Raw genomic sequence first — 23,991 nt, forward strand, 5'->3', positions numbered from 1 at the left:
AGAAGAGCAGTCTTTTGTTAATAAAGTGGCAGACAACCCCACATTCACCCCCAGGCAAAGGCAGTAAAACAGGGACTTGCTATGCCTTGTCCAAATACGATAAAGAATTCCATAAAGCACTTTGAGAAACAGCCAATTCATTCAGTAGCTAGCTTCCTGAATGTGTCACCTGCATTATAAAACATTCCCCAGGGAAGTGAGGTCTGGAACAACTTTATTTTCTATTCAGGGGTGAGGAGAATAATCCCAGCGTTCAGCCCTGGCTTTTAACAACTTTACAGCAGTGTTACAAAGTGGTATTGGCTTCCAAGTAGCAGCTTCTTTAACCCCAGGAACATTAGCATCCTTATGGTAATGTTCATTTGGCAAAAATAGATCTACGACCTGACAATGCATCGCAACCTAGTGAGCTTGTACAGCTCGATAGGTCGTCACTAAGGCAGCCAATGAGAAATTGGTCGTGGAAGCCAACCCGAGAGAAAATAGACAAGCATGCTTTTCAAGCAGCTGGTAAGAAGGAGCAGACATACCCCAGTCATATAAGGTTTAATTGGTTAAGAATTGTCTAGACTAGCATCAGCAACTCACATATTCTTTGAGTGAAATTCCATGATCTTATCCATCAGGGCCATTTGATCTGGGATGTAGTTGTTATTGAGAAGGTGCGACCTGCACTGGCTCTCCTCAAAGTCCCCAATCTCAGCTAAACAGCACAGGTGAAGAGGAGACAGATTTAGTAATTATCATAAAACAGTCCATCTATTATCACTGTGTCTTATCCTCTATATAGTGTAGGTTGAATTACAGGCTTTCTCTTATGAATAAATACATAAAATAAATCACTTAACAGTACATGCACACTACAAGCCAATTACAGTAAAAAACCAGATTAAGGTAAAGTTTATAAATCATACTCAAGTATGATATCTCAGAAAAGGCCCAGTGTTTCAAAGCGCTGCCATGTTTGGTTATTCTGAGCCTGCACTGCCAGATTACATGCAGACATTCGACTGAAAGGTATCCATAGCAACCCATGGATTTTTGATTTGCTATGCTACGCAGTATGCTGTTGACACTGTTTGGGGATGGCTCTGCATGAAAAGCAATGTATTTTCTGACACAGTTATGTGCTCTGTTGATTCTCTGGTCTCCTGGGTTGGAAGTGGAAAGAGAGTCTTACATTGGATAATATGGGAGACCAACAGCGCAGCACTAGTGTCATTACAGGTCAGTCGTCCACAGGCCATATCCTGTTTTATCTGCAGGGCAAACAGGTACCTGGACAAAAGAAAACAAATACAAAGGCGACAGGATTCAATCAAACAGATAATGGCAACTCTCTCAGAGCAAGATCAAATGAACCTCTCAGATGAGCTCCGAGCTAATCAACACCATGTACTGTATAATTCATGTAGGACCATCAAAGAGTGTTATGGTATTTGAGGTTTAATTAACCAAGATATCATGATCTATTTGACATCTACTTGCTTTATGAATACTTTATAACAACACAGGACTCATACTAGAGGGAGTGGGGGGTTACATCATCTGAGTGAATGACAAAACAGGATAATTGTCAAGTCCCAGTCAAAGAGAAACAAGAAATCGGGAAATCATTAGCTAAATGAGAAACATGGCAGGCATGTGATGGGAATTACACGGCTGGGAGGAAATAAATCTTTACGGAGGCTGAGGCACTTTTTTCCCCCCCAATTCTGCATTAGCATTCACTTTTAGTCACATCGAAGTCATTTACGCAAATGGACATGCATTATATCCACCAACAAACATAATAGAGGGTGGAGCTATATCCCATGCTAATTATGAACACTGCTGGCTGCAACAGTATGCCACATTCAACAGCAATAAATGGATAATTCACTTCACAAAAGAACGTCTGGTCATTGTATCGTCTTCTAATACCTTTTTCCATTTACTGTTTTCATTTAATTTTAATATGTTTTTCTGGAAAGGCTCCTCATCCAGGAGGAGCCTGCAAGAGACAAATAAAATCAAAAAGAATTATAAGAAATAAATGAAAACAGTGAATGATAAGGATACAGGAGTATGGTACAAGCATAACAATAGTTTTATTTATGAAAATGGTTAAAAGTATGAAAAATAGTGTTTGAAATTACAATTGGTTTGTATAAGAAGGGGGTGGTGCAGCTAATGAAATATGTAAATAGTACTGACTCGTGCAACTTAAAAATTGTCTGGGGTTTTCACATAAGCCTGAGTAGTATGACCAAAAGTAAAGTGAAAGTGAAATATCCCTTCTTTTCAGATGGGCAGCGGGTGGCGCAGACGCTGTCGCCTGGATCAACAACAGGTCTGCTCCAGGTCTGCTCATGAGGGGCGTGACAACGCAAGCGTACAAAAATAAAAGCTCAACACAATCCAGGTCTAGTCAGTCGCTGCGGGCGTGTGCACGGAACGAGCACGCGCACAACAATTCCACAGGAACACGCCCACATAATGCCGCTTGCGTTGTCGCCCCTCAACTTCTGCTCACGTACAAAAGAAAAACGCAGGGCTCTCATTGAAAATCAATCACTAGCAGTCGATAGTCGCTCAGTCACTGCCCATCTGAAAGGACCTTTACAGGTGCATTACCACATAGCTGTGGAAAAAAGCACAGCACACCTGCAGCACAGAGATACACATTTGGCTGTGGTCTGTGTGTGTGTGACCTCACCGTGTGAGTTCCTCCAGAAGCTGAGCATGGTCCGGAGGAAAGAACTTCACCACAAACCTCAGGACTGTGTTCTTCGGCCCTGTAGAAATTGACAATATTAAAAATAGCAGCCATTTTGCTCCCCTTCTCCCAACTGGACGAGACAAGTTAGTTAGTGCAGATGTGGGAGAAAAACAACATCCAAATGAAATGCCTGAAGGGAATTTAAACTTTTCCATTGTGGTTAGCGTTGGCTGAACAGAACTCCCCAGTCTGTGTGAAACTAAAAGCATGTATCCTCCTTTAAAATCAACAGCTTTTCCGATTGCTCTCAAGATTAGAGCATGGAGTTTTCAAATGATGTTACGCATTAAGAACAATGTTGTCATATGAAGGTTTTTAAGCTGCTAATAAACCCTTGTCGGAGAGTCACTTACGTCTGAGCTGTTTGATAATGGGCTTGATGAGGTCTAACCAAACCTGTGAAACAAAGGAAAATGATCACCAGCTTGCTATTCAGGGTAGAAACATTAACAAGCCAATCAGTTTGATTTTCTTCAACAACTTGCTTACCATCATCTTGTGGTGGTCCTGAAACTCTAAGCCAAAGTAGTCGCCCTCGACGAGGTTCATGTGGGAACACACCAGGTCAAACAGCACCTTGCCCGAGGCTCTTTGCTGTGAAAAAGGGAAAGGAAATTAGTGTGAAATTCAAAGCCTTGTGGTGCACTGGATAAATAAACACATACATAAATAAACACAAAACATTGGCGTTTATCATCATTTTTGGAACAATTTGTCGTTGTTTGCAGTGGCAATGTGACATCTGACAGTCTTCTAAGCCAATCAAAAGCCATTAAACATTGGAAAACCCCTAATGACAGAGAAGCTTGAACACAGAAGACCAACACAGAATAAATAGCATTCCCTCCCTGGCTGACTAACCCCACCACCCTTTCCTCATCTCCCCCTCAGGCTTCAAAGGCTCAGTTTGTGAGCTCAAAACAAGCTGAGGGGGGTACGGGGGCACACTCAGGGGTCAGGCCATGCAGAGCTGTCCCTGAGACTTTGTTCTGCTTTTCCAGTGTCACTGACGGACTGGAGACCGGACCATCAACAGCCTTTGAAACCGGTCAAGAGTCAAGAGAGGTGGGCGATTACTTCACCAAATACCCAACACGTGCTCGCAAACAAAAACACAGCGCTATGAACCCTGACATTCCAAAGGAGAAAGGACAAATCACAGGCAAACATCATGACAACCTCAAAAGGCCACTGTTGTCCCTTCATAAAGACAAATCTCACCGTTAAGAATAAAATAAAATGTCCTGAGAAGACAGATGTGTTATAGCAGAAAGCTGGGCGGCATTCTTGTGATTGGTTTGCACCAGAGCGCAGAGCTATGCAATTGTTTATGGTACCAGTTCCCCCTGGCTGGGATAATAATCCAGTACTGTTTAGAGTGTTTCCAATCCTTTGTGCACACCAAAATCTCCCCTCCCTCGCATCAAAACTAAATAATAAGACTGTTTATTACAATGACACAGTTAAGATTTAGGAAGGATTTTATTGAATCAACTCAATTTGTGTAACAGTTCCTTGTTTCCTCTGACATTAAAGGATTTACCCACTAGGAAATGTGTGTTGTAGGACTAGTGTTTCATTGAGAAACAGTATGTCCATTAATTCTAACAGAATAAAACCTTCAGTCATTCAGCCCTCATCCATCAACGCAGTAAAATGGTTGGTACTTGGTTCACACTTACACAAATTAAGATGGTTTACATTTCCACAACCAAATCTACACAGCATAATATAATCCATCTTCACCAGACAAACTGCACCTGGTCATTTTCAAATAGCCGTAGCCTAGTCGCTTCTTTTATGGCATAGACCTGGTAGCTTAATTCTCTCGCAAAATCTGGCAACACTGTCAGAGGGCAGCCTGCCACTGGGGACCAGCTGTTTCCATGTGGTGGCTGGCTGATGAGGCGACACCACAGCCACAGGGAGGGCTGGAGGACCACGGACACTGGCCAAAACACACAAGACACACACACACACACACACACAGCTGCACTCCAGTCCTCACTGCTGTGTAGACCACCGTTTCCGAAAACGTGGGTCTGGACCCATTTGTGGGTCGCAGACACATTTTTATGGGCCCCTCTACAAGTGAGGTTGTAGATCTGCTATTTTCACTAGTTTGGGTCCCGGTCAAACGTCTCATTTCTCTTTTGGGTCACAGGCTAAAACATTTGGGAACCACTGCAATGGCCCCCAGAGGAGAGAACATGGGATTTGGGATACATTTTGAGAACGTCTTGCAAGTTTCCTGGACCCATTAGGACAGTATATGTGACGCTAAGGGAGAGTAACGACACAGAAGACAATCGAACGGCCTGTCATGTGTTTTAGTGGAGCTCCCTCATTACCAGCGCCGGTATGAAGAATGAAGATGCAGTCAGTGCGGGATTGCAATGAGCGGAGAGATGTTGGGCCGAGGCTGGGGCTGATTAGAGCTGGCCGTATTAGATTAAACGCGCGAGCATCCCACTGGAGTAATAGCCAGGCCAGCACAAGACCCACACAACAAGAACCGAGCCATTAATGAAGCACATGAGTCATCACAATTGATGGCTGCCAGGTTACAGCTACTGCGCAGTGTGCAGAATTGCTACACGTATTTCTTCATTTCAAGGACCCCCAGTTAGGCTACAGAACCCATTTTAAATCTCTTAATCTCTCTAAATGGTAAATTTATATAGCGCTTTTATCCAATGCGCTTTACATATATTGTGCATTACATTCACCCATTCACACACCGATGGCAGAGGAAGCCAATAAGCCATGCAAGGCACCAACCTGCACATCGGGAGTCTCACATGGTCAGACCTTCAATCTTGCTCCATTCTGCGATCCGAGGTCACTATGTCTGGACTAGTAGTAGTAGTAGTAGTACCCCTATAAAGTCAACTTATAGGGGTACCACATGCATGCAAGATCGAACAGCACTACGCTAAAGACTGTGCCTGATGACACGCGCGCATTGGTCCTGGCGCACATGTATGGATGATTCCCGTGCGCCGAAAAGGTAATACTGTACATGCTCACCCACATTTTTTGTGTAATGTACTATAAGGGCACATCACAACTCACAAGTCTTTGGCCTACAATTTAAAAATCACACTTGTGTGAAGTGAGAGATATCGGCCGCATGGCGTCTTACATTATCATTAGTGCCCTCCATTGATTTGGTGGGCAAACGATTTACGTCATACATGCTCTAAATAAACATTAAAAAGTCCATAGACTTGGCTGCCAGTATGATGCAATCTTCAAAAGGCACACATTAGAGTCCCTCAAAAAGCACAACACAAAGTGAAATCATGATAATTCTGAGAGTGAAATAATGTACCCTAATGGGTCAGAGTTAAATGATCACTCTGGATTTTACTGTGTAAATAGTAGTAGTAGAAACACAGTAGTAGCAGTTAAATAGCGTCAGTCACGTTGCGCAGTGATTCAGCTCCTCCAGGCCTTCAGACTGAAGGGGCTGTCTGGGTTTCTCATGTTTGAACACTGTCTCATAGGATGCTACTGCTGTTTACATCTGTGAACCCAGACGCTCACTCTTCGCTCCACTGACCTCTACACGCTTCCACTGATAGAAAGGGGGGGCGGGGGGTAAATAAAGATGACAGCACACACACACACACACACACACACACACACACACACGGCCCTATCTCTACATACGCCTAGTCAAACCTTTGATCTCCTCTTCAGCTCATATTTTTGTGTCAGCAAAATAAATACATAAATAAATACATAAATAAAGAATCTTTTTGAGGTCAGGTGTAAAGCAATGCCTGCCACTGCCCCCCACTGCACCCCCAGGACACATTTGGCATGGTCCAATTCACCCACCGTGAACCAGCCCACTGCACACTAAACTTCTCCTGGGGGTGAGGATGTAAGGGTGGGTGAGCAGCGGGGTTTGGGTGATGAACACAATTCCACGGAGGGAGAACAAAGGGAGTCATGCCTGGTTAGGTATTGGAGACATGGTGAACTGGAGGAATGGAGGATGGTGGGGTGCGGGAGTCACCGGTGACATTACATGGTTTTATGATTTAATTTGGCATTCTTCAGGTATCCTCTGGTTATAACACAACCACCATGCTGTGTATCTCTCACGGTTGTAATTCCCTGGCTGTGGCATTTCAAAAAGGTCAGAAGAACTGTAAACCGAGAGAGGTCATAGTAACTCGAGACTGTCAACACAGCTCTGGCATCCATTGTTCACAAGTGTGCAAATAAATAATTATTTCTTAAAAAATGATGATGCTATAGAATATTGAATACAGTGCAATCTTTTTCAAGCATGTCACCCTGGCAGCATCCTTTTTTTTTTTTTTTTTGTATCCTTTAAGAAATCATATTGAGATTTATATCTCATTTGTAAGTGAGCCCTGGTCAAGAAAGAAGCACACAGAAGTTCACAAAATACAAAAGCAACAATGGATAAAACAGCATCATGAACCCACAGTACCACCACCAGCATTACACACAGACACAAACAACAAAACAAACTCAAAATCACATGTACTGTACACGTATGGATGGACAAGCCAAAACCTAGCAAGACTCTGCTGATAGAAAAGTTAAAGTGTACTGTATAATCTAAATATGAATATAAACTGGCTGTCTTGGTGGAGGAGACAGCAGATAGCCTGGACGCGCAGAATGAAGTACCCCATAAGCACTTAATTCAGAGGGGACTAATTTCTTTCCCCTGAACACGAGGAGCCTACTGCCCAAACTAGAAGAGATCAATAGACGACTAGATTGAAGGCTGCTGCAGTCACAGCATTAGTTGTGGTAAGACTTGATAGTCAAGCTTGCTTGACAGCATTCAGCTGATTTATGCCAAGCATGCTCAAGCATATGAGCTGATGTTCAACTGTCATTAGCCATTCACGTTATGCAATGCCGTTTATAAACGCTACTTTTTGCCTATTCCTGCCACAGCATATGCATGCCCCCACCCAAGCTCCTCCCTTTTTATGCTTGTCTGATCTTACAAATGTCATTGTCGTCTGATGCCATTTTTACTGCTGCTCTGCAGGGGGTGTGCTTTGCTTGCTTTCTGTGGCTGTGCATGGAAGGACAGGGAGATACCGCAACAGAGCCAAGTCACCAAACACAATGCTTAAATATCATCACTTTCTGAAAGCAATGGCCTATGTCATATTTTTCAAGTTTAAAACAACAATAAACTGAACCAAATATAGTATATATGTATTTTTTAAACTTGTGTGGGGCACACACAAAAGCAAACATAAAAGGTTCATAGACTTGGCTGCCACATGACGTCACGGGGGACACGCACAAAGCCCCACAAACTCTCACAACGACCTCAGATCAGACGAGAGGACCCGCTGAATTTAAGCATATTACTAAGCGGAGGAAAATAAACTAACCAGGATTCCCCCAGTAGCGGCAGAATATCCTCCTCTCCCACCAAAGGAAAATCATAAAAAGAAAGAAAAGAAAGTAGTCAAGACCAAGAGTAGCCATAAACGCAAGTCCCTGTTACAGAACGAGAGTGTTTGAAATTACTATAAAAAAAACTCCTTGTTACAAGACGGATACAGTATCACTTTGATTATGGCTGTTCTGCATGGTACAGTGACCTGACAACGAAACTAAGGAACAAGATAAAGGTTATGCAGAATAATAATAACATCAACCGTCCAGAACTCATGTAGGAGGTAAATTCAAGAAGGTGGGCCTGCTGCCAATACATCAAAGGGTGGAACAGATGAAACTCGAGCAAGTGTATAACATCATCAGTAATGCTTCCCCTGAATACTTGGGATCCCAGCAATGTTCATATCATCATGGTCACAACACTATGCTCATGCAAGGTGCCACGAGTGAACGGTGTAGCTGGAGCTACAGGGACCATAGTGTGGAACAGCTTTCCACTTAGCATCAAATGTGAAATTCCAGAGGGTTTTTAGAGGTCAGGGCTCATCTCTGGGGTAAGATAACCAGACAATGACAGACAGGTCCTATGCACATCATTATGTTGTGTGTGTGTGTGTGTGTGTGTGTGTGTGTGTGTGTGTGTGTGTGTGTGTGTGTGTGTGTGTGTGTGTGTGTGTGTGTGTGTGTGTGTGTGTGCGCGTGCCTGTGTGTGTGTGTGTGTGTGTGTGTGTGTGTGTGTGTGTCTGAATGCATTTAGGACAAATGTATTGGGATTAAAAAGGAAGATTCTACCAACAGGGAGTGGAGTAATATTCTTTATGGTTATGGTCAATAATGGTTATAATGTCATGCACCATGTTAGAAAGAACATATGTTATCCTGTTGTCTTTTTTATCTGAAATAAAATTAGTCAATGAATCCAATCAATGAATCAATCAATCATTACTAAGTACTACAACACACTCCTCCTGGTGCCGTCAGTGAAACAGAAACATTGTCTGACCTTGTTCTGAAGTCTAAATTTAGGTGGAGTTACACATGCACGTGGGATAATGCACCGCCACCTTACAATCACAACACTTCAAAATTCCATACTGCACATGTGGGCATGCTTGCATGGGGTTCCATACTGTGCATGTGGTGTGTGTGAATGTGCGTGAGCGCATGTGCATGCCATGTAGGCTATACTGTAAAGGGAAGGGGCAGGAACCACTGAGTGATACTTCATTGACATTCAGGTGGTGTGCAGCAGTGTGTCCACGGTGACTCCCTCCCCACTGCAGCAGTGAGCTGACAAAGGAGCACGAATCAGTTGGAGGCACACGATAATACTGTCAATTCACTGCGTGTGTGCGTTACAACATGCGTGCCCTCGCATGTCACGTGTGTGTGTGTGTGTGTGTGTGTGTGACTGTGTGTGTGTGTGTGTGTGTGTGTGTGTGTGTGTGTGTACTGTAAGTGTACACACACACACACACACACACACACGAGGAAGCACACAGGTTTATTTCACAAGGTTGTGCTCTGAATTAGGGCAGACAGCTTTTCTCTCATCACATCAAGATGAACAACTGTAATACAAATAGGTCTGGTCTAAACACAGCCACACAGTAGAAAGCCTAGTAGTGTAAATACTCTGTTCTACTAGAGTGCTAGTCCAAAAGTAACTGAAAATTAAAAATACGTTTTAGTTTCAAAACAGTAATGTTGGCAGGTGACTGTCGTTTCGTATGACGAAATATAAAGGCCACATAGGACAACATAGAGACAAATAAAACCAGAAACAATGACAAAATGACAAAATTGATACAATAAAGAAGAAAAAAAAGGGGGAAAAAACCACTAACTAAACTACTACTTAACATTTTAGCAGTGGTTTGTTCGGTCTTTCATTTATTTATGTAGGCCTACAGTATGAAAATCAACCTGCAGAGACTTGAAACTTACTCGAGATACTTAGATAATGCTATACACAAAATATAATTGTGTGGACGTATTTGCTTTGTTGGTTAATGTGTGTAAATGTATGTAGTGCAGAAAACAGTCCTTGGAAAAATGATTAACTGTGCATTTTTGTTTAGCTTTAGCTTTGGACAAAATGTAAACAAATGTATACAATACTTAATATGTACAATATTATAGAATAAGCTGTGACAGGTTTTAACGTGGAGAAAAAAAGATACTGTCTGTATCAAGCAGTAAATATTTAATGTTTTTTTCCTATTCCCTATTTTGCTTTTTTCTAAACCGCAAGACCACAGATGAAAAACATCAACATAAAAGGAAACCGAGGAAACGTTATTTGGTTGCAACAGCTGTCGGAATCATTCTGTCTCAGTAGGTCTGCCTCCAGGCTTGGAGAGGAAAACCATGACAAGAATGTCTCCGAGGTTCTAGCTTTGGGAATGGGGTAGAGCTACGTAGCTAACCGTGATAGCATCCTCTTCAGTCTTCTGGTATTTCCCCCCCGCATTGTCTTCATTTTCCACCCTCTTTGGAAGCCTGTCTGGACAGCTAGAGATGTATTGATTTGGCATAAAACATAATATATGTCCTGTTGTGACAATTGCGCCACTGAATAGCTAACCTGGCAGGGTTCTGTGCGAGGAACTCCCACTGTTTAGTCTGAATGCCAGGAATCACCAAATTGATTTAGCGGCCCTCCCAGTGGAAGATAATAAGACAAGCCATAGGAAAGGATTCACCAAAATGCACAGACTGGCAGGAGGAGGCATGTTCTGCTTCAGTGACCATTACTAAGACATGATCTCATGTGAAACATACAGGAGTGAGTTACTATAAAGGACGTCACGTCACAAGGATCTTTCTTCTCTGACATAGAGGATCAGGGATATACTGTAAGTACAGAGCGGATGAGAAGGAAACTAGCAAATTACCAAAGAAAACATCTCTCTCTCTCTCTGGGCACTTGAAATTCTAGACCCATGCTGGTTAGATTCAGCTACTAAAGCTTTCCCAGAGCTACAAGAATTGCTGTCACTCTGGGACTGATTGCAAACCAACGGCAACACTGTATGAATGCTAACCTGCGATTGGTGCCATTTCCCTGAGTTATCACCAAAGAAGGATTTCAAAATGTTATTAACCGCTGTATCGCTCTTGCAGCATTCATGACATTATATTGATATTAGGGGTGCACGATTATGAAATTATGACCGATATTCGATCTCCGATTATTTGCAGTCCTCATATCTGCCGATACTGATTCTGACCGATTCCGTTATAACTGGCTGTCGATGGTGACGTAATTAGGATATGTTTCAGTGTCGGGTGAATTAAAGGTAATGTCTGTATGTATATATACATGTATGTAATCTGAAACCTCTCTTTATTACGTCAGCATCAGCCAGTTATAACCCGGCATTAAATACGTCACCATCAAGGTCTACCAAGCATACACGTGCATTCGTACCAGCACGACCACAATACCTGAGCTCTATGCTTAAACAGACCAGGTGCAGGTAAGAGTAGAGGGACACAACTAAGATTCATAAAATATAAAAGTACATAAATGTAATAGAGATTAATATAAGAATAAAATGTGTGTGCATATTGAGGACTTGACATGAGGCACAGCTGTAACTGAACCGGAGATAGTGGTTATGGTCAGAGGGCCAAAGATACAACTTGCTACTTCTACTTGTTACTAAAATAACAAATTATGACATAACACATATAAATGCATGTCTGTCATCATTTCTGAAATAAACGTAGCCTAAACGGAGGCTACATCGATCACAGAGGGAGGTGGACGCTCTCTCTTTCACAGATTTGAATACAGCTTAGTGCTCATGAGACTGAAGTCAATCGGTTCAATAGGTTAATTAAGAGATTAATTGACTGTAACTCTCACCAACGACCAGCACAAGGGTCGGGCCAAAACTGTCATACACACACTTTATACAAACTTACAAAAGTCATTAAAGATATAATTGTTCATTATTTGTATTGATGGACTTCCTGTATAAGAGGGGGAAGCATCATCATCTGCTGAGTTAATCACATTCTTCATCTAACTCCAAATTGTCTACCCACTGGTGGGCTGTGAGGATATTGCAAGGGGCTCCAAAGTAATTGCCAAAAGATTGTAATATAACGTTAATAAAAATCACACCCGTGTGAACTGAGCGGTGCAACTATACGTACTGTACTGCACTGTAGTAGTACTGTACCGTACTCCTGTTACTGTACTATTCGTACTATTCTTCCATTCTTCTCTGGAATCCTGCCTCAAAGCAGACCAGAGGTAGAAAACTGTCGTTCCCTGATGTCATGGCTAGGGACACATGCATCAGTAAGCAGGAACTGGGGGTGGCAATGAAGGACCAGAAAGTCTGGCGTGGCATTGTGAAATCCATAATCTCGAAAGTATAAAAGTATTGGCATTAAAATGTACTTAACGTACCAAAAGTAAAGTACTCATTGTGCAGAATGTCCCATTTCAAGTTTTCAAATGTATAAACATCTTTTGCAAATAGCGGTGGAGCTTGTAGATCTGCTATTTTCAAATGGCCGAAATAGGGCTGATGTGGTTAATGTATGTTTTGTAATAATATTAAAAGAAGTACAAAGTAACTTAACTAGTAACTAAAGTTTTCAAATAATTGTAGTGGAGTAAAAGTACAATATTTGTCTTTGAGATGTAGTGGAGTAGAAGTATTTGAAATCGAAAATAAATACTCAAGTACAGTACCTCAAAATTGTACTTAAGTACAGTACTTTTAAGTAAATGTACTTTACACCACTGGTGTACAATAACATCACATGATTCCAGGCGGGAACATGGCCCCGGAGCACAGTGGAACTGTACATGGCATTATGCTGAGCTTAATGTGCCAACGGGCCTATCAGTGCTTTCAAATGCATAATGAGTGCATCTGAGAGAATGTCTATGATAACAACAAACAGACTGAAGATAACAGAGATCTAAGACAGAGAGACTTCACTAGGGTATAAATACCTTCACCATCTGTGGATAGTGGTTCCATTCGTAAACTCTCAGAGTTCAAATTAACGCTCAGGATATTACAGTGTCTAGTAGTAGGTTACTACTGTTAAGTGTAATCCAAAGCAGAAAATCACTGGCCCGGTGCACTTAGCTGCCCTCTGTAACTTTCGCATCCTACCAGGGATTCAAACCTGGCTTTCCTGCACGGGTGCTAAAATATTCACTGCTGAGCCACATAGCCAATGAGGCAGTGCTACTGCAACTGCAGCACTTTGTAAACTTGTTTTTGAAAAGGTGATATATAAATAAAGTAAATATAATAGCATTCCTCCCTGCTTGCGCAAAGATTTTTTGACCTACAAGCAGTACCACTTGTCAACCAGTAGTGGTCCTAAATTTCTCTAATAACCTAACAGCAGGAAAACCAAATACAACCACTGCAGTAGTGTTAATTTAGTTATATTGTATTAACATACTCTACCATACAGACTGGTCAAAATATAAATGTATTCACAAAAAGTGACTACACAGTGTAGCTTTGAGCAGCTGTTGAATTACTGTAGCAACCTGGGCAGACATAGTTCAGAGTGAATAGGCATTTTATCATGTTTCATTTTAGAAACCCATCAGTTACAAAACGGACAGGACACATTTTTCTTGAAAAGAAATTATGCAAAGTCTGTTAATAGGCATCTTGGGAAATGTATCCTCAGACTATGGCAGACTATGACATTTTCATATGCAAAACAAAAGCACAGGGATATCGATATCGGCAATGTCGGGTGGAACGTACGTCCAAAACCACTCCTTTTTTATCGTTACTATTATTTTGTAATTTAATAGTGAAAATAGACACGGTACAAGCTCACTTTGTGCAATACTCTTGCATTGAAGTAAGGTATTCATTTACGGGGGGAAAAAACACATAAAACGTTGAAATGTGGAGACACTGTACAAGGTTTCTGCCTGGCGGGGATATACTTTCATCTCTGTGTGACTTCACTTTTGTACTGTAGTCATATGAGAGAGAAAGGGAGAGAGATACAGTAACAGAGAACTATGATGGAATGTTAATAAGCCATGGTGTATAAACATTATTAAATATATTCATTCTAATTAAAAACACAGGGCTTGGTTTAGAAAATCCGCAGAGGCAAAGACAACATGATAATGATAACAAAAATGCAAATGAAAGTTATAGCTGCCAGGAAGAATTCAGGAAAACACCGGGTGCAGAGTAAAATCCTGCGTGTTCATTTAACTCAGAGACTGTACAAATGTAACTACATTTGGGTCCATTTGGTTAAAATAAAAAGTTAAATTAACACTCAGTGTAAGTATGCGAATGGGTGGTCTCAAATTTCAGATCCTGTGAATAGTGTCACATCAACGGAAGTCTGCCAGCTCATGATTTAGCACTACTGTATAAGAGATGCCTTCTGTCTGGGGGATGTTGTGTGGCATAAACACACAAATCCACTTGAATAGACACAAAAGGCCGGGTAACTGAACCAACCATCCATGAGCTGCTTTACTGTCTCACCACCACAACAGAATATAGCGAGAGAGAGAGAGAGAGAGAGAGAGAGAGAGAGAGAGAGAGAGAGAGAGAGAGAGAGAGAGAGAGAGAGAGACTTCAACTAGGGTATAAGTTTGGGTTGGGGACACCCAAGGCTTCCTGAGGAGTATGCTGGTTGACAGTACTGTCCTGCCCTTTACCCATAATCTTCTCCGGTAATAAGTAAAGACAGCCACAGAAGCCACGTTACTGGCAAGGCCAATCAATTTGCCTCCTAGAGATTAGCCTAAACTACTTAGCAGTCGGTGCAACAAATCCAAGGTACGGTACTCTGCATGCTGTGGGAAAGCACGAGAGACACTGTACTGCATGCATCCTCTCTAATCTTGACAATCATGATGAAACTGTACCACGCCAATCAGAGTGATCAACCTTAATCTTCCACATATCAAGCACTGTTGATGCAATAATCTTCAGAATTAGTGTTTTTACAAGTTGATTTGTCCATAGCTGCAGAGTGTGGTAGAAAGTCCCACAGATAGGCTAATTGTAGAACACAATCACAATCACCATACTAGCTGCATGACAAATTAAACTCCAAGGATTGTTTGCATTGAATCAATAAGTCATTATGACCCAAGTAAGCGTTCCAACATACCAACCACTTTGCCTCCAATCATCAGAGGATTGCATCAGGCGGACCCTGTCAATATAGAAGAGTTCAAGAATTTCCCAGGCATACTACAACATAATTGATCGTAGAAACAAGGGATATCGCCTTCTATGTCGACCGTCCGACCGCCAAACCCCCCCTCCGGAACACAGACCTGTCGATTTGTCTCACCCCGGACCCCGAGTCCACACTCGCTGTGGATAGGGATTAAGGTCAACAGCCAAGAAATCACTTCCTGTTTGAGACAAACATACTGTAACTAGTAATCACATAACCTCTGGATTGTACAAACCACCATAGAACCACAATTAGACGTGTTCGCAGATGGAAAGCTGGGTAGGGATGGGCAACATTTCACTGCACCAGCGACTCAACAAGGTTGGTCAGCAGGGGTGTTGAACTGTGAGGAATAGAGTATTGCGTGCATGACCAAATGGATACTTTTCAAGTTCCCCTGAAATTAAATCAACTGATTAAAAGCACTGTGGTGTTACTGCTGCATTGGGAGCACATATGGGGTTCAACCCGAATTCCAGGTCACTGACAATAACAGTATAGTAAGCAAGTCATAGCACACAAAAGCGTTTTACTCCTTTACTAAAGTCGAACAATTATTTTCTGCTTCAGAGCCAAACGCTCTGACAAGCTATGCTTGGCACTAGGGCTCCAGCCTGTGTTTACCATAGAAATGCATGGCATCAAAAAGCACGTAAGGCCCCTTAAGGCTCATTTATACTTTAATGCACAGCAGACATGTTCAGCTGATCATACCCATGATTCTGTAACTGCAGTGAGATGAAAATCTGACAAAAATGTGAGCCACTGGCTGGCAGCAGCCCAGGCCATACGTTCAAACAGTGATACATGTGGATGCTGGCCTGAGGTGAGTAGTACTCACATCTTGCTACCTAATTGAAGCCCGTACCCCGGCAGCCGTAGTCAGCGTTGGGGAGGGTCTCACACCACACGAGTCCTCCATCTAACTCCACATTTTCCACACATCCAGCTCAGTGCTCTGCCTATAGGTTGCTTTGCGCACGGATGTACAGTTTGCATGAAACTCCATTATTGCCTCATACTTTTGCAGACTACTTCCAGATGTGCTCTGACACAATTTATATCACACATTTCCAGCACAGATCTACAAGCTAACAACGTGCCGCACCTCAATGTGATCTGTTCTTTTTCCACACACTTTGACTTTCATCTGCCCCTTAAATTGTCATTTTGTGGAACACATCACTGACAAGACTTCTTTCTACCACTTCTACAATCTACAAAGCCACAGAAAAAGTAGCCTATACTAATGTATACTTTATACGTTGCTTACCTTACATAGTAGAATAAACCCTCTACTCTAACACCAAATGCTACCTACCATTATGCATTCATACACATTTGTTATTGTTACAGTGAGGGACGCTCATTTCTAGTTAAGGGAATAGCTACAGGCATAAGCACAGGCTCCGAAAAACAGGAGCTGGGACAAACTTGCATTGCCAAGGCCTGCTGTTGTGGCTGTATGTCTGCAGGACACTGGGTCTAGCAGGAATTTAGGTCTTTGTGACTACAGAATACCAATTTCCCTCCCTCTGAAGAGAGAGCCAGAACAGTAACCATGGCAACATAAAAAATAAAATATGATTCCTAATTTCTCAGAAGAAAGAAATAATTAAATAAATGCTGGAATCAAATAGAGCTGTAGAACAGTGGAAGTGTGTTTGCATAAGCTAAATGGTTTGTGACTGTACACATACAGCAGCAATTATCTTCACGCAAAACTGTGTTGTTCGTGTTCCTGTAGAGTGTAACCATATGCTCCAGTCCAGAGCAGAGAGTTCTCGTTTTCTGCATAATAATGTTATAATTACTGTGACCAGAACCGTGGTTTTTGGAATCTAAAATAGATAGGACTCAAACACCACACCCGGTTCATAATATTATGACTTCTCGAGCACACCCAAGACCATTTTCATCTCCCCGGGGAAGCTCAGAGTGCTGAAGCTGAGACCTGAGCTGACTAGCAGAATACACTGCAGTAGAAAGGGCCAATGCTCCTGCTGGGTGCAGTGATGGTGATGCTTTGACAGGCTCAGAATAACAAGGCTTCTCAAATACAAAAACAGACCATTTTGTCCAGATTATCACCCTTTCCACTTGTGGCCCGCTATCACAGATAGATCTGGCTGTGGTTACCAGCATCTCACCACTGTGGCTTTAAGCCCCCATTGAGTGAAATTAAATGAAGGGCTATAGAAGAGTAAGCTGCTCACCACTGGGTGGGAGTGGTACGAGGCATGTCATAATGAATAGCGGTGAGGTTTAGTCAGGGATAAGGCCTGTTACACACAGCATTCCAGCACCTCCCACAAGTTCTGTGGAAGAACTGAGAACCTGGATATCCCGGTGATATAGTGGGATTAAAGTGCTTGTCATGTACCCTCAATGTTACAGGTTTGAATCCAGACCTGATCTTTAACGCATGTCATGTCATGGCCTCACTCACTCTCTGTAATTAACCACTTAATATAAGCCCTATTTTATACTTTGGCTATTCGAGAATAGCCAGCCTACAAGCTCACAAGCCCTCGCGGTGGGATAAATTGTGAATTTGAAGATCTGATATTTGGAATTATTTGGGAAAAATGCAAGTACATACAAAAAGATCACACCCGTGTGAAATGAGGGGCGCTCTTGTCATCGTACATCAATTGATGTTAGCTCAGACACTATGACGTAAAATTCTCCATTCATTGTCAATGGGAATTTAATGTTTGTGTAGGACGGGAATCTACAGTACACCAATAGCTGAATATACTGTAGGAGGGCTAGCGCCCCTCAAAGAAAGCTGCATAAGAAAGTTCATAGAAAAATGTGTAGTACTATTGGCAACTGTTTTAGACTACTAATAAAATGATCATTCAGAGCACATGGTTTAGATTTGGACTTTCTGGCCCCAATTCTGCGCTTACATCACACTTCATGTCATTTGAGTGCAATTTCACTAACTAAATATACGCATATTAAGCTAAATTCTCCCATGTTCCCTCCAACTGTACAAAAGGAGGTCAACTGAGTACCAAGAAGACACTATTAATATGTAATTGATGTTAACGTAATAAGACAAGTGAAATCACATGAGATCACAAGACCTGTCCGTAGAACACAAACATACACAATGTCTTTAGACCACCAAAGTTGTATTCCCCAAGTACGGTATTTATTCCCCTACATTTAAAATAAGTAAATGTGCTGACCTGTAACAAAAATGAAATGTGGTCATTACATGGAATAATGCCTTCATTATCTTTAATAACAAGATAATTATAATCAATTATCATCAACATAACCTTTATTGAGTATTGTCCATACTCAATTGAGCCTGATTATCAGACTGAAGAAGCATTCCACTCAGTGGATTGGACGTGGTCTATGGTCTGGAGCCAGGCTACCTCAATTGTACCCTCATTGTCTCCACCAGGCCGAAGGCATGGGGAGAGAGTATGTTTTGCACTCCATCCGTGTGTGTGTGTGAGTCCGTGTGTGAGCGAGTGTGTCCGTCCGTCCGTCTGTTAGCAGCTAATCTCCGGCACCGTTAACCCGGTCGGTGGCAAATTTTGCACGCACACTCCCTGGATGCCAACGATGAACCTCTGCCCCACATTTTCCAGAACGGCCTGTTATAGCGCCACCAGGAGGCCGACCTTTGAAAAATAAATTATATTACTCTATTCTAATCTACTATTTAAACGCCTTTATCCAAGGCGCTTTACATAGATTGTGCATAACATTCACCCATTCACACACAGATGGCAGAGGAAACCATGCAAGGCACCAAGTTGCACATCTGGAGCAATTAGGGGTTCAGTGTCTTGCTTAGGGACACTTCGACACCCCTCTGGGGGAGCCCGGGTACGAACTGGCCACCTTGCGGTTCCCATCCGGCCACTCTACCCTAATTCCCACCAACCATTATGACATAAGAGAGAAACGGCCATTGATGAATATGGCCAAATGCAGACAACCTTAAATAGTCAGTTGCTACCTAACGGCTGCGGTCTCAGAGGACTAGTTGCTACCTACCCAGCCTTGCATGCCCATAGCAGATTGTCCCTGCTGGCTCTGTGAAAGGAGACGTCCCCAGTGACAGACCCTTTGATATCAATTAGGGGGCATTCACACATTGGCTCCCTTTGACAAAGCTTTGATTCATTCAGTGCAGGACTTCCGAGTGTCACTTACCAATGGAGACAGCCACAGAAAGGCTGCACAGCAGGGATGCCCAGTTTAAAGCTAAATGGACTAAACATACCTACAGTACAGACTACTAGGCAGAGGAAGGGGCTGAGAACCTGTCCATTTTCGTGCTCTGGGGAGCCAAATTAAATCTTATGTTGTGAAGGCTTATGCAACGGTTTCCTCTTGTGAGGGCACTGCTGCCCTTTCAATATCTGCCCAGAAGGCAGACTACAGATGGGCCGACCGATGTGTTGTCTTTAGCTGCATTCTGATTCAGAACTCTGCTGCTCGAGTCCTTATTCACACACCAAGTAGTGGATCGTATCACTCCAGCATGCACTACTCAGATCTTTACACTGGCTCTCTGTTTGCCACATTCCTAAATACAATTCAGATCTTGTGATACATCATGAGCCATCCAGACTTCTCAGGTCGCCTGGGACGAGTCTGCTTTCTGAACCCAGAATCAGAACTAAACAGGAGAGGAGCCGTTTTCAGTTATCCTATGACTTCCAAAGCAGTGTACACAGTACACATAACGTGGTCTAAACAAATCCAACCCCATCCGATCTAATGTTAAAGGATTTTTCTTCCTCTGCCAATACCTAAGATGAAAGCAGAGACTCTCCTCCGTCCTTTGAGACACTGGAGCAAAATATTCTGCAGGTCTTGAAAGGTTAGTAAAAATGAAGCACAGCATTAGTTTATACAGGGTCACTGCAACGCCTCAGTCAGCTGATTGTATCCATCAGCCTAGCTTCCTTTGCCTCATTCACATCTCAACTGATCATTACGTCACACGCTCCAATCACGCCTCATTCCCTCAACAGGGCGGCCCATTTAAATATGTCTCTCTGCTACACAATAACTCGCAGTGTGGTCCCTGCTTCACTAGAAGTTGATTAGATGCGATGTCACCGTGTTTTTTTTTAATCTCTCTCCCTCTCCCCGTTTCTCTCGCTCTGCATTCTTCCACTGCTTCGTGTGTGTGTGTGTGTGTGTGTGTGTGTGTGTGTGTGTGTGTGTGTGTTTTACGTGCACTCTGGCTTTTCACAAAGTAGCCTACTTTGTGCTCTTCAATAACAAGATGATCAACTTCTCAGTGGAGATCACACCACTGCTCAAAGGGTGAAAGACCATGGTCTCCATTTTTGTCGTATAGGAACTTGTTCTGTCCCTAAATGGTATTTTGGTCTAGCGTCACCCGCTATCTATTATGCCGACACCGGTATTTGCGCCTAGAGGTGTGGTCATAGGCGTGTTGGCACGCTTTCCCCTAAATTGCTATTTTGGTCACACACATTTGGGAAGGCGCATAGTGGAGTTTAAAAGCACCCGTAAGCCAATTAGTTAGCGCACCGCACGCCTGCAATGGAGAGTCAGGCTGCTTCATCTGATCATCTCTCCTTATTCTCCTTAATCTCTTTGTAATTTTCCTATAATTAGCAGAAGTGAGTGCCAGCTTCCTTGTGCCTTCCTTGTGTCCATTGTGTTTATATATGTCTAGTCAAAGAAGTTATTTGACTTAAGTTGTGTCAGCCATTGTGCGCGATATTGCTCGTTCAGTTTCATCACCCCAAAGCGCAGCAAATGGGGTTTCATCCGATCTATATACCAAATGAAAGCTTGAATTTCGATGTACACACAGCACTTTGAAATGTTAAAAATGAGTTGTGACTCAATGAAGAGAACAAGTGTTCTTGGCTCTGTGCGCTGTGGGAAGAAAAGAAGAAAAACGGCACAGAGGGGGAGGGGGCGAGTGCAGCACAAGTAAGACTTCAAGGCAAGCAACGCATCACTCTTCCATGGGAGACTGTAAGGCTATGAAGCAATAGCACTGGGCATAACGGCAACGGATTGGTTTAATTATTATGCCCAAACCAGACCTATGCATAATGTAACAGGTAACCAAAATAGTACCAACTTTAGTGGGGTGACATCTTAGCGCTGCGTAAAATATCCCTTCTCCTAGTCCAACTTTACTCCTCATTCATCCGCCACATTGTTTGCTTCATTATTTGAGGCTTCACATCTGCCAAACGAAGCACACTTTCTGACAATGTGCAGCAGGATTCGTTTTAATCGCAGTAAAGCTTTCTGCTGTGAAGGCGACCTAAGTGTCTTTGAGCAAGACACTGAAACCCTAACAGCTCCTGATGTGCAGGTTGGTGCCTTGCATGGTTTCCTCTGCCATCAGTGTGTGCTGTGTGGATGGCAGAATGTAATGCACAAATCTATGTAAAGCGCTTTGGATAAAAGCACTATATAAATGCACCATTTACCATACATGAGCATTGAATGAAGGACAGACAGATACAGAGATCTCCATATATGGGCACAAAAGGGACACAGACACACTTGTACAACGGGTATTCTGATAAAGCCTCCAATGTGACTCAAACATATTGATCGGATCGGCTGTGCAACATAAGTGCGAGGGCCTACATACAACGTCCAAAACTCTAGTACTAATAAACTTGCCTTGCCTTACCCTATAGGTCCCAAATGCAATTACTGTCAGAGAGCAGTGGGAGGCAGACGCAGAGGCCTAGCCACTGTAGCCGGGTAGAGGCTGGGAGAATCAAACACATCTTGGTCGTGACATCATTGTATTGAAGTCAAGAAGACGCCAACACGAACAATGCTGCAAATCCCAGCTCCGTCTACACCAATCCTGCTGACCGTTACAGTGTTCAGGATTTCGCTGTGCTTGCTCATATGTAGCTGAACAAGGACACGAGGAGGGTGTTTCGGGAGGCGGGGGACAGGAAAGGTGAACCCAGCCCACTGTCAGGGCTTTAGGGTAAAATAAGGCACCGCAAGATCGGGATAATCCTACGATATCACACCGTTGGGTGGCTTTGACATGTTAATCAGCCTTTGGAATATCAATGAGAGATTCATTATTCATTGAGGGCGGGCGATGCCAGCTGTGAAGTTACTGTGCAACTGGGACATGCTGCCGACCACCACTGTTCAGCCACTGGTTGACACTGGGATGCAGCTCCATGACTTCAATCACGGCGTAATGAAATAATACGAATTTATTCATAAAAATGTTTGAAGAATGTTCAATGGAAATAAATCATGTTATGTGATTGCTTTGAGTTTGTGCATGGGCATGTGAGGTTTCCCCCCATCATGCATCTGTCATACAAAAAAACAACAAAGAGATTCCTGGTGGTGTTTGCATATCCTGACTCTGTCTGTCTGACAATATGGCAGTTCACAGACAGAGTCGACTCAGAGTAGACTTAGCCAAACAAACACGAGAAGGGGTTCCACAAGGACGGCAAGCTGAGTTACCATAGGAACAGGACAGATATTATTATAAAAGGGCATCACTTGTCCCAATGCACCTATGCACAATATAGAATCCAGTGCAGCAAACAGAACCCAGCATTGTACTATTGGCACAGTTTCGCTCAAACTGATGACCTTGGTGAGTTGGTGTTGCTATGCGTCAGCGTCAGTTTGTCCATACAGTGTAACAGTTTGCAGTGGTCATGAAACGTGAATGGGCTGCTGCATAAAGCATTGTCATGCTGGATTTTCAAACGCCATGTTGCCTGTTTAAGTCTTCATGCAGACTCATTATTGTCACTTTATTGCGATTATGACAGATCTGCGCAGAGATGAAGTAAATGCTGTTACTGCAGCTAGAGGTAAAAAGTGCCACAGGCACTGAATAAATCTATTCTTCCAACCCGCTTTATTAGTCTACACACATGACATGATGTAAAATGTTGGCATCCAGACATTAGTCTGTCTCTCACAACCCATCAACTGAAACTCCCCCAGACGGTCCCCAATCTGGGAAATCTGACAGGAGAACCGTAACAAGTTCAACCAATTCTCAGAGGCACTCAAATGCATCTGACGTACAGTACACATCCCTATTAGATGGCTGACTGAAATGTAATTTCTTCACACCGCTAGGGAGTCTTGCAAATATGGGAAACATGGCGTTGTTGATTGACGAGCACGAGCATACACAGTTACACACACACACACACACACACACACACACACACACACACACACACACACACACGCACATGTCTCTGTCCAATCTGCATGGACAGAGATGTGCTCATCTAATGCAGACTTCTGATAAGGGTATTCACACTGAGAAGACAAACATGATTGGTTGATTCGAACCGTTCCTGAATACGGTTGCCTGGCCGAGATTCAACAGCGCACCCGGTACACTTCATTCAACTTATGTGCCTCAGAGGGGCGCTGTGGACTATGGGGCTTTGGGAGACAGAAAATGTCATGTCATAGAAGAGTCACTTTCAGAGTTTAGAGCAAATAATAAAGTTTGGCTGTGTTCCTGACGTTGTCTTGAGTTAAAATAACAACACACAACTAAAGCAGTGTGCGGTTATGGTCTTAAACAGCGCAATGTAACGTTA

General features: G+C 42.8%; 1 protein-coding gene across 2 annotated transcripts in view; it reads right to left on the reverse strand.

The window, feature by feature from the left end:
• The window catches only part of LOC308331162 (FERM, ARHGEF and pleckstrin domain-containing protein 1-like), a 59,678-nt gene that overhangs the window by 20,773 nt on the left and 14,914 nt on the right, over positions 1-23,991 (reverse strand). For both annotated transcript variants that reach the window (XM_080786394.1, XM_080786393.1), the window contains exons 3-7: positions 3,251-3,355; positions 3,115-3,157; positions 2,699-2,777; positions 1,181-1,278; positions 589-703 (exon numbers count right to left, since the gene is read on the reverse strand). In XM_080786394.1, coding sequence (XP_080642520.1) covers positions 589-703; positions 1,181-1,278; positions 2,699-2,777; positions 3,115-3,157; positions 3,251-3,355 — 440 coding nt within the window. The remainder of the gene's footprint in view (positions 1-588; positions 704-1,180; positions 1,279-2,698; positions 2,778-3,114; positions 3,158-3,250; positions 3,356-23,991) is intronic.

This window comes from Protomyctophum bolini, assembly GCF_963924005.1.
Source record: "Protomyctophum bolini genome assembly, chromosome: 16".
Classification (NCBI taxonomy): domain Eukaryota; kingdom Metazoa; phylum Chordata; class Actinopteri; order Myctophiformes; family Myctophidae; genus Protomyctophum; species Protomyctophum bolini.